This window comes from Hyperoodon ampullatus (genome assembly GCF_949752795.1).
Source record: "Hyperoodon ampullatus genome assembly, chromosome: 9".
Lineage (NCBI taxonomy): Eukaryota > Metazoa > Chordata > Mammalia > Artiodactyla > Ziphiidae > Hyperoodon > Hyperoodon ampullatus.
The window spans coordinates 28,743,413-28,756,121 of record NC_136922.1 but is presented as its reverse complement, the minus strand read 5'-3'; the positions used below and the strand labels follow the sequence as shown (position 1 = coordinate 28,756,121).

Here is a 12,709-nt window from a genome sequence, read left to right as displayed (position 1 = left end):
TTCCCCATAGCTATGCACAAAGTTAACCACATTCTTATCTCAACCAGAGCAGCTATGCTTTTGTTTATTTTGCGTATTGGACCTCTGTAAGATTTCATTTCACATTAGGAATCATAGCTCTCATATTAACCACATTCATCACAATGTCTTGTTCATATAAACCCTTAAGAAACATTGTGTTTTGAATGAATAAATGCATGCCTGCATAAATGGTTCTGTAGTTTAAAATATTTTTAAAAATTTAATAGAGAGGATCAGTTTTTCTCTTTCAAAAAATAATTGTTTGAAGGATAATTATCCACAGAGCAGATCCCACTTGCCTATGACTTTTCCACTTTCAGAATTGACTGAGTTTGTGGTGTCCTTAGAGACACTGTAGTCTCAGTCACCATCCCTAGAATTGCACATAGGCTCTCAAACTATCCTGTAGATTCATCCTTCCTCTGGTGCAATTCTAAGACAGTGATGATGACAATGCATCTTTTTCAAAGCGTTCTGGGTTCATGGAAATTGAACTCTAACAGAAAAGTATTTTGTTTAGGCCTGGGTTAAAACAATGAAAGATCACATGGTTTATTGGCAATAAGACCTATTCAAAGACGTAACTGTTTTACTTCTAATGGTTCAACTTTCTTTATAAGAAAGAACACTCTGACTTTATTATTTTATTTAAAGATATTTGAGTTTCCAAAGCATGAGTAATATTCAAATGCAATCACAAAAATTGTAATCCAGAGACAAACTACAAGATGCTTAGATTATTCACTACTTTTCTCATCCACATTTTGTCCTACTCTACTAGAAAATATATTTTAAAAGAAAGCTATATTTTATTTAAGTGTATTTTCCTTTTGATTTACTAAAATGAAAGCTTTAGACTGCTTGGCAGCAAACAACTCACATACCTAGTATGATTTCAGGTAATTTATAACCACACTAAGGTATGTTTCTATATTTTTATTCCTAAAAAGGAAACGTATTTTTTTAATTTTTCAGGATCCAGTTCCTATTATTTCTATGGAGATTTCATCAAAGAGAGTAAGTTGTGTGTGTGTGTGCATGTGTGTTTGTGTGTGTTCTATATATCAGATAAGGTCAAAGGATAGAAAGCTTAAGTATGTGTGCTTATATATTAACAAGTTACAGTTTTATTCTGACAGAAATACATAGTGGTTTACAGGTAATAGATTTCTTCATTTTCTGTTTTTAGAAAGGTTGACAAGAGTAGGTTTACCTCTACAACCATGATAGGGCCTTATTCCATGATTATTTTTTGGTAATGTTTTTGCAAAAAACAATGGTAATGATGGTAATACAAAAGAGTGTACAATGAAACACAAACCTCTTTTCTACTTTACTGGAACCAGCTTCTGGTTTAAATTTCTTCAGAAGTAGTTGTTGCATATATTACCTCATTTATTTATAAATAACCTTTTATGTCTGGGCAAATGGGAACATGTGTTGTTGATCTGCTACTTCTACGTTTTACTTAATAACATTTCTTACAGTTTATTCCACATCACTCTATATATATCTACATCACTTCTCTACACATTATATGTCAATGTGCACTGTTGGTGGCAATGTAAATTGGTGCAACCACTATGGAAAACAGTATGGAGGTTCCTCAAAAAATTAAAAATAGAACTGCCATATTATCTAGCAATTCTACCTCTGGGTATTTATCCAAAGGAAACAAAAACACTAACTCAAGAAGGTATATGCACCCCCATGTTCATTGAAGGATTGTTTACAATAGCCAAGGCATGGAAATGAACTAAGTGTCCATCTATGAATGACTGGATAAACAAATTATATATATACACACACACACACACACACACACACATATACACACACATACATATATACATACATATACACACACAAAATGAAGTATTATTCAGCCATAAAAAAGGAAGAAATCCTCCCATTTGTGACAACATGAATAAACCTTGAGGGCATTATGCTAAGTGAAATAAGTCAGAGAAAGACAAATACCATATAATCTCACTTATATGTGAACTATTGGCAAACAACAACAGCAGCAACAAAAACAAGCTCATAGATACAGAGAGCAGACTGGTAGTTACCAGAGGCAGGGGCTGGGTGAAATGGGTGAAGGTTATCAAAAGGTACAAACTTTTAGTTATAAAATAGGTAAGTCCCAGTGATATAATGTACAGCATGGTGATTATAGTTAACAATACTGTATTGTGTATTTAAAAGCTGCTAAGAGAGTAGATCTTAAAAGTTTTCATCACAAAAAAAATTTGTAGATTTGTAGTGTATGATGAGGCCGGTGAACTAGACTGATGGTGATCATTTCACAATATATACAAATATCGAATCATTATGTTGTACAGCTGAAACTAATATAATGTTATATGTCAGTTGTATCTCAATTAAAAATGCAAAAAAGACCATTTACTTTTCCAGTCTCCTACTGGACATTCCTATAGATCTTTTAAAAAGACCTACAATGTTAGATGATGAAAGACTTTACTTAGATAATGAATAAAATAGTCAACTTCTTGAGATTTTTGTCAGCCTTGCTCTAGCAATTTTATTACTCATGCATCCAAGCCTGTAAAAGTATTTCAGATCTTGGAGAAAATGAAAGTATCAGTGTTCCATTATCTGTCTTGAGTAACTGCAGTCATTTAAGTGAATATCCACAGAGGCGATTGTGTAGGAATGTGAAAATCCAGGTGTAAGAGCTCAGTGAGAATTCTGTCCATTTCTACCAGTGGCCTCTCTCTTCCTTGATGTCTATAGCAACAGCTCTATATTGGATCTGCTTCTGCCGTGGCCCAAGTCAGATTCCATCAGTGTGACATGTATGGAAGTGCTTGTGCAGACTGCTGCCTGGCTCGAGACCCTTACTGCGCCTGGGATGGCATATCCTGCTCCCGGTATTACCCCACAGGCACACATGCAAAACGGTGAGACAGAGTCTTCCATGGAATCTTTCCTTTATTTAGAGAAACAAACCTAACACTATTTTCTTCTCTTTTTGTATGCATTCCATGAAAATAACCGTGTTGGTTTTTTTTGCTTGTTTGTTTCTTTTTAGTGATTTTCCATTTATTCCAAAGTAACTTTGGTTTTTTTTGTTTTTATATTGGAGTATAGTTGATTTACAATGTTGTGTTTATTTCAGGTGTACAGCAACTTGATTCAGGTGTACATAGACTTTAGGTATATCTATTCTTTTTCAGATTCCTTTCCCATATAGGTTATTACAAAGTATTGAGTAGAGTTCCCTGTGCTATGCAGTAGGTCCTTGTTGATTATCTCTTTTATGTATAGTAATGTTTATATGTTAATCCCAACCTCCTAATCGTCATAGTCCTATTTTGTTCATAATATAAGTTTTGAAAACTCCATATTTTTCTGAAAAATAACTCCCATTAATTATTGTGTAGAGACTGGGCTGAGCAGGCTGCTGGGGTTTTATTTTTCCTCCGGCTTTGAATCAACTCTTCCCCCTCCTGAAACTTTTGCTGCAAGACATGAAACCAGTTTAGATAAATGTAAAATGTGGAAATGGCTAGCCACCCCACACGTGAGGAATTCAAAGACTTAAAAGGAAAATAAATAAATAAATTCTGAAATACATCCTGCATTTGCCCTGTGTCCTCCCGACCAGCTGGTCTTCATTTATTTCATTTTGAAAGTGAATATTTTAACTCCTAGGCAAATGCATGACCTGTATAATTAATGAAATGTGTGATTTAATTCAACACAAATGAAAGGTACTTAAAGACCTCCAAACTCTAATATCGACAATTCAATAGGGTCATTGCCACTTGTTAGAGAAGGTAAATCCTGGAATTCTTTGAACAGGGGACCTTGAGGTACAGAAAGTATTTTAAAGAATAAGGATTTTCACTCAAGTCAGAAGAAATTGTGCATTCTTTGGGGAGAAAAATAAGGGAAAATATTTTTATTATAGAATAAGCAATTATCTTTATCACTTGATAAAGTGACTAAAGATAATATAAAGCAAAAATATAGACTCATATACAGTTTCCCTACTGAAAAGCAACTTTTATTAATTTCATTTACTCTTGCTCTTTCACTTTGGGCTACTTTCCTTTAAACCTTTTTCAAAATCTAATTTAATCTAATTTAATACAGTTGTTATTTTTCTAAGTTTACATGTGTAGTAGAATCTCATTTTTAAACAAACTTAGTCACTAATTCAAACTTTTGTTAATTTGACCTTAGCTAAGTTAACAGTCCAATGAGTGTTTAAACATATACTAAGCAGATAGTAAAAATATGCTTTGAGAGGACATTTGTGAACTAAATAATTTACCAACTGTATTAAAGAATTGAGTGAGTTAATTGATTTTGTACAAATGCTTATTGATATTTGAAAGCAATTCTTGAGGAATATAGCCATGTTATTAATTGAAAATATTGTTTTATGATTTATTCACTCATTAAGCCAGTTTCTGTACTGTGTTCAAGGGGTATGAAGAAACAGTCACAGCCCCTGTCTGTAGGAAATCAGAACCTGAAGTGGAGAATGGAATTGTAAATAAGGATGGTAGCTCACCACTGAGCACTTAGTATATGTAAGGTACTGGACTAAGTGCAATACACATAACACATTATTTAATTCTCAAAAGAACCCAACCTTTGAGCTCAGTCTTGAAGGTAGAGATATAAGGAGATTCCAGCTAAAGAGAATTAATTGTCTGTACAGAGGCACAGAATGTTCTGGGAAAGCCATGTAGTTCCATAGGTTAGGAGTGAAGTGGTAGGATCTAAGGGCAGAAAGGTAGTTTTACCAAAAGTAACAACATTATTTATCCTATTGTTTTTAGCAACAATCAATATGTTTACAAGCCTTGCATCAAATACTTTCGAATAGCAAGGTTTTGTATTAGGCATGCAAGAGTGATGAAGAATTTTAACTGAGCAGTTTCCATAGCTAAGCATGTCTTGGTATACAGTGCATCTTGTAAGATCGTACATGCACAAGTTTGTAAGATAGTATTTAAAAGGGTGGACAAAAAGAGTTATTTAGAAAAAGTTAAATGAATGGGCAAAATCATAGACAGGAAGGAGTGAGATGCTGGAGTCAGGAGCCATACTCGTAAGTGAATTAGTTCAGTTCAGTGACATGTAATGCAGATCTTCCAGTAGCGTCACTCTTGTGAACCGTCACCCACCCCTGGAGGAGAACTTTTTGGATAAGTTCCAGGACATAAAGGGAAAATAGTTTGCTTTTATAGCAGATCGTTTTTGCTTCAGATCTGACTAGCAGCAGAAATTGAAAACTGGTCATTAAAATAAATACTCTTCTGTTCACAGAGTGAAAATGAGTCAACAGAGGAAAAACATTAATTCGCAATTCAAACCACTTGTTTAAAATAGTCTTCCAAAATACACTATAATTTCTAGAGCTAGGTCTTTTTCTTCCCCCTTGCTCTTGTATTCCGTCTATTTCCAGCATTCTCTTTAAAAGTTTCCAAGAGGCAAGAGATATAAGAAAAATATGCGACTTTGAGAATAAACGACAACTTTGCTTAACCTTTCTAAAACTCCTGCTTTTAACACACTCTTTTTTAAATGCTGAAGTAAAGAACAGCTATTTTAGGATAGTATAAAATGAACTGAAGCTTTGTTGGAGAATGTGATATCTTTCTTTTTAAATGCATGTTTCCAGTGATTTTAAACAAAATTTTTATACACCTATCCACAATACTTATCTAGTATTAGCTGACTGTAGTTCCCTTTATTCTCCCATTATCTGTATAATAAATATGATACAATATCATTTCTGCAGAGTGGAACCTATTTCCCATTTCATTGATTTATTCCTGTTCCATTATTCATTATTGCTCAGCAGCCTTGGGATTCCCAATACCAAAACAATACTCAATGAAATGAGGAATTAACAACAGCCTTTTATTCTCATCTGCAGCTGCTATCAGTTGTATAATAGATGTTAACGCTAGTATAAAATAATATAGAGGCCTAAAACTTTTAAATTTTGCTCCTTACTTTTCTGTCAATGTTTATTTTCAGTTTAGCTCAGTAGAATGATCCATGTGGCAGTTTTAATCTTAACTTTCTAAAATCTCAGGTCTTTAGGTAAGGTTTTCTAATCAACAATCTATCTTTTTTTAAACATGCTTTCGCACACAGGTCATAATCCTAAAAATCGATTGGAAATATTCATCTGTCCTAGCGTTCAATATAGGGAAATACTTAAATGGTTGTTTAAGTATTGCGTTCTTAACTAGGATCTGAACTCATGTGTGCGAAAGCACTCCATCTCTTGAAATAACGTTCCAATATCACTATTTGGTGACCTTGAGGAAAACCTAGAATGAAAAAAAAAGAAATTGAGACTGGAATTTAGGGGTCAGTTAGCCCAACTTTATTTTATGAAGGAGGACACACAGAACCAGGAAAGGCAAAGGATATGTATAAGTTCATGCAGCACATGAGTGGTGGCATTGGGATTTGAATCTGGTTCCCTTTTCCAAATTTTATCATGGCATATGGTTAAAGCATCTCTTTATGACTCTGGAATTCTCACTCATTTCCCTCTGGGGTAAAACTTCTGTTTTTCCTTCTGTTTTTCCCTCTGTCTTGAAGATATGCCATGATTTAGAGAAGCAAGTAGTATTTTCTGCCTTTATTGTAATACTTCTGTTTTTATCTCAAATCTGAATTAATATGCCAAAGATCTTGATTTTAGCTTCCCGGTACTAAAAATGATAATTTCCATTGTTTAATTCCTGAGAACAATGCTTACAAATTTGAAACATGGTTTATATTCTGGAATTCTTTTCCATGGATAAAGAATATTGTCATTTGTCAATTATATGTCTAAGCGAACTATAAAACATGAAAATATACTAGAAGCATATTTGCCTTTTAGAGGCAAATTGAGAAGTACAATATTTCTTGAGTTCTACTATATGTAAGACATCCTGTTAAATAGGTAAATGCACCATCACATTCAATAGAGGCATATCCTTTCTAAATGTTATAACTGAATAAAAGTAAGTTGAGTATATTATTAGTTTATTTTTATTAGCAATCATATTGATCATGATGGCTGTAGAACAAAATATTTAGATCCAAATACCTTTACTTAATGCACTTTAATATAGATAGGAATTTTATGCATTTTTACTCAAATAGGTAGTCTGCTTCAAATCCCACTGTCTTTATCTGCACACATTCTTTACCACCCAAGGCCCTCATTTTGAACTAGAAGACTTCTTGTTTAACTAAATTCTTAAAGAAATGTAAAGAGAACCTTCTTAAATTATAATCAAACTCATGTGACGATTTAAAAAACAGTTTTCTATAGATCTTATCCATTGAATAACATTCAATGGAAATATGGAAAACTATGAAACTTGGATTTTATCCTGGTTTCATATGACTGATCAGTTTTTTCAGTAGCAGAGTACTACTTGAAACTTTAATGCGGTTGGCTATCTTTTAAAGTCTGGAAAATTGAAATCTGAACATCTCCTAAATGCATTTACTTACTTTCAGGCGGTTCCGCAGACAAGATGTTCGTCATGGAAATGCAGCTCAGCAGTGCTTTGGACAGCAGTTTGTCGGTAATCCATAGAAAATCGATTGCCATGGGTTTCTTAGAGTGTGCGTTGAAGATAAACTGCCAGCTTCTTAAAACAGGGTCCTTGTTTTCTTTGTGATTGATACACACTAGAACTATGTTCCTGAAAGTATTCTGTTTTTCCATGTAGTTAAGATTTTGTGCATTGGATATATAATCTTTCCTAATTAGGAAAACGTTTTATCTACCTACCAAGCTTTATTGTTAGAATTCAAAAAGGGGACTCCAAAACAAAAATGCTGCATACTTTAGGTGTCAGATGCCACGGTGATTTGCAGGATTTATTTCACCAGTTCAACCCTGGGAATGTCTTCACCATGTTTTTATAACTTACAGTAATTTTATCAAGAGTGATCTAACTTGAATCAAGTCACCTACTAAGCTTTGGATAGAATAAAGTGGAAAACTTCTACTCTTTCACTGGGTTTCTGATGAAAGGTGGTACGTGGTCCAATGTGTAAAGGAAGAGAGAAAATTTCAGCTGTAGACAAATGTAGAGAAGTCAGACAAGACGGAAAACCACCGTCCTGACTCTTTACACCATGATGGTAGTTGGTGAACAGGCTGCGCTCACCAGGAAGCAACAGGGGGAAGGGGCACCATGATTGGGAGACCAGAGGTATTTATACACAGCTCCAGAGATTGTGGTCCGGGATCAATTTGCTAGACCCCGGGCTGATTCAGGATTTGATGCAAGATGTAAGCCTTTCTCTATTAGCTAGAGAAAGGTGGCATTATAGTTTTAGGGAAATTTAGGGGTCAGTTTTGAATGCAAGGAGGACTCAGACATAGAAAAAAAAATCCTGGGATCTAGTACTGAATTTGATCTTGGTTAAAAACAACAAAGAATAAATCCACTTGCTTTTATTCCAAACTGCAGTTAGGTATACTTGCCTCTCTGCCCATTTGAGTTCAAGTTCAGTGAGAGCCTTTCTGGGCCAAAATACAGATTATAATCAAGAAGCTCTTGTTCACAAAGTCCTTAGTTCAGTTTCGTACTCTTTTCTTCCTTCAGGAGCCCCGTATCTGGATAAGTGCAGTCCATTGTCAAGATAACACTCACACTTGCGTTTATGTAGTGTCATATCTCCTTGATTTCTGCTTTCTGCCTTTGGTTGTAATCATGAATTGTAGTTCTATGCCTTGCTTAATTGTTTGGGGCTCACCTTCTCTTGCCCGCTTTATCAGCGGATGTTGCCACTGATTTTCCATGAATTTAACACTGTTGCACCTTCTTACTGATCTGACTGTTACATCCTTTGGAACCAAACTCCCAGTTACTTCTTGCTGTCTCACTCCATAGCCTGCTGTGCCTTTTTAATGCCTAGATTTTGGTATGCTACTCTCCCTAAATAACTCCTGTATAGAAATTAACAATGAGTAATAAAAGTTACTCACTTTGCTATAGGGGTCTGAATAAAGAATCTTTTCAAAAATATTGTTTGCCAGTAAAATCAAAGTCTCAAGGCTGATGTTAACATTTATGTTATAGGGGATGTTTTGGATAAGACTGAGGAACGATTGGCCTATGGCGTAGAGAACAACAGTACTTTGCTGGAATGTACCCCGCGATCTTTACAAGCAAAAGTTATCTGGTTTGTGCAGAAAGGACACGACACAAGAAAAGAGGAGGTAATTCATAGCTGCACATTCACACCGTGGTGTCTTGCATACAGTGTGCCATCAGTAGATAGATAGATGATACTTTATTTGGGTACTTAAAAAATTAAACAATCTATTGTGCTGTACCTGTCATTTTAAAAGTGGGTTTTTTTAATTATGTGTGATTTATATACATATAAATATATGTGTATATATATAGGTATATGTATATATGTATATATAAAGGTTTTAAAATACTTATACATGTAGGTTTTTATATACATCTATATTTATAGACATATATAAATAAATTATGTATGTATGTATAAATACAATTTGGAACCTAGAATTAGATTTTAACTTAGGAGCTTTTTTCGGCTTCATGATCTTAGTGTCATGTTGTAAAATTATAGTCTCAAATTGTATCACCCAAGGCAGTGTTTTAGAAAAATAACAAAATTAAACACCATTATCACATATATCTTAGACACATGGATAATAGAATTGAAACAACAGTAGCAGCGACATTAAACCAGTTGTTGATAAAGCTATTAAATCATATGTGAGACATCAACTCAGGGGTTCCACTGTTGTCCAAAGAAAAGGCATCAGCTCTTTTATCCTTCTAAGCAGGTTTAGTGGTGGACATTATATTTCTATAATTATCTAACTAATGAGAGAGGAACGAGTTGGCCTGCTTTTACAGACGGAAGACTAGGCAGCATTTAAAGCACACATACAGAAGAGTCTGTATAGATGCATGCGGGTCTAGGGAGCTGGTTTTATGTAGGGAGGGCTCAAGGGTGTGAAGCAGATAAAGCTTAGGGGAGGCAGATAAAGCATTGTTGATGTGGGTGTTGAACTTAATTTTTACAAAAATGGAATTAGAAAAATAGAAAATTTGGTTATATTAAAGGGTGATAGACTTGGTGAATACTGGGGAAATGGTCCTTAGTAAAGAGAGGGTTACAAGTTGAATAAGAGGAAGAAATTCTAGAGGGCTGCCTTAGGACACAGAGGACAGCTAATAGGTACTCATAAGATAGTGAGTCAGGAAAGTCTGTACCTCATTTTGATGCTGGAGATGAAACCTTTGTCATCGGAAGTTTAAATGACTGATTCTACATGTAGAGCACAATTACATTTTATGCCTTTTTTTTCCCTAGCCTGTTGTGAAACTAAAAATCCAACATGTTTTTGGTCGAGAATCATAAAGTACGTTCTGGGAGATGACTAAACTTCTATATCCCAGGTTCCTGGGATAGCTATTAGAGAGGAAGATGATACCTCAGCTTAACAAAGGCTATTAGAAATAGTATAGAAAGGCAATCAGGAGAGGAAAATTCTCCTAAAGTTTCATGACATCATAACAATAGATACGTGTCCAAAAAAGTTACAGTACACTGCACTGAAATAAATTATTGATTTAGTACTGAAATATTTTCCATTGCACAAATCTGAGATAAAACTGGTTTTTAAATTCCATTGTAACTGACTTGGCAGGAGAGGACCTGGGAATATTCTATAGTTCCTCCAGTTGAATGGCTTCGGAAGACAGAGAAGTAATTCTTTCATCAGTAGTTTTCTTCACTCAGTATGTTCTGTTTCTGATTTGGAACTCAGTGTAATCTGCCTCATTTGGAAAACTTTACCAAATCATTTTGACATGCTGCATCCAGTAGTGTTCAATTTTAAGTTTCTTTATCATAGTAACATAATCTACTTCTTTTTCCCCAAATTTTAGTCCCTATTTTCAACTACATTCCAATTTCCCTTGTATATTTACTGGTACTCGAAATTTTGAGTTTACTCTATGTATGACAAGTTGTATCATAATCAGGTAGTGCTTGATTTCTGTAGACATAACAATATATATTGATTTATTCACAATCTAAAACAAAACAAAACACACAGTTGCTGACTTCATCAAAAGCTAAATGTGCTTGCTGTGTACACAAAGCAAAATGACTTTACATGTGTATTCTTTCAGAGTTTTTTAGAGTCTGTTGAGTTTTTTTAGCATTTAGAGTTTGGACCATTTTTGCATTCTAGTTACTATAAGACATATAAGATAATTTTATTATCAAATCTTGACCATTGCACAGGATGTTTAAGTTCAACTAGTCCAATTCTTAACTCATGTAGGTATGCTTTTTTAGAGTATCCCTGACAATGGCCGTCAAGACTCATCCTGGATGCTACAAGCCACGGTCAGACCATAGCCTTTCTGAAAAATTTTGATTGTCGTATCCTTTTATTGAACTGCTATTTTTGAGTCTGGAATCCACTTACAGATGCACCCTCAACTCTCCTGAGCTGTCCAGAAATCATGTATTCAGGTGGATGATGTTTTTGCTCCAATTAATATGTAGAAATGCTCCATAACCAAATTTCTAGAAAGCTTTTAGCAATTCAGTTATCTGGTTTCTAAACTGGATCACTGCAATTCTCTCGAATGTGCATTTTATAGTTTCTTGCTTCCTTAAATAACACATATGAAACGTAACATGTTATTAATTCCAGAAATGTTTATGGAAAGCCTAATTTATAAGTACTTCATAAGGGAGCATTTTCCCTTGGCTTGATGACCTGGTTAATTGTGGTGTGCATCGTGATTATGACATCCTGGGGGAGAAGCCTTCATAGAAGAGACTTGGGAGATGAGGCTGTTCTTTAATGTGCATCTACTGTATACAGGAACTGGGGTAGGCGCCTTACCTTATTATTCTCGGATCTCACAGCTGCGCCTTACGCATAAGAATCCTCATCTTACAAATGCAGAAACTAAAACTCAAAGGGGTAGAGCTCATAAAGTCAGTTACAGACCCAAGGTTTGAACTCAGGTATTCCTGCCTCCTAAGCTGAGCTGCTTCACATTTATTCATCAGCCAAGTAACTAGGAATTTGCTATCTGTGTTTTATAAAATGTACCATTTTATTCTTAAAAATGTATTTATAGATGAGATCATTGAGACACAGAATGTTTAATCACTTTCCTGGTTATTCATAGATAGTGAGGCAGATTCAAATCCAGGTCTCTTAGTTCTTTCTACTAAATCACACCATCTTCTGAAATCAGAATTCTAAATACAGTTTCACATGCTCTGACTAGCATGGGGCAAATGGAAAACTGTTCAGTGCAGAAGTTCTGGAATTTGATTTCTGAAAAATGCTCCTGTTGTCAGATATATATATATGTGTGTGTGTGTGTATATATATATATGTACAAATATATATCTATATTTTTTTCCATCAGAGTTTAGTGGAGCATGCTGCTTCAGCTTTGTTGGCACTCTACCTCATTTTCTTGGGTTTTAACTAAAATAACACTTTATTCATTTATTTGAAACTTATTTAGTGAGCATCTATTATGTCCCGCTTTTGTAAAACTTGTACTCTGGAGAACAGAGAAAGATAGTAATAATAATAATATGACTAAGTAAGAACATTATTTAAAGTATTAGATGATGGTAAGGAGAAAAATAC

The 12,709-nt window shown here is 34.5% G+C and overlaps 1 protein-coding gene across 1 annotated transcript in view; it reads left to right on the top strand.

Annotated features, from left to right (window-relative positions):
* The window catches only part of SEMA3E (semaphorin 3E), a gene marked incomplete at both ends in the record, with an annotated part of 260,253 nt that overhangs the window by 236,341 nt on the left and 11,203 nt on the right, over positions 1 to 12,709 (top strand). Inside the window, 4 exons of the mRNA XM_079711567.1 lie at positions 997 to 1,038; positions 2,779 to 2,945; positions 7,537 to 7,604; positions 9,114 to 9,253. Of these exons, the coding sequence (XP_079567693.1) occupies positions 997 to 1,038; positions 2,779 to 2,945; positions 7,537 to 7,604; positions 9,114 to 9,253 (417 nt within the window). The remainder of the gene's footprint in view (positions 1 to 996; positions 1,039 to 2,778; positions 2,946 to 7,536; positions 7,605 to 9,113; positions 9,254 to 12,709) is intronic.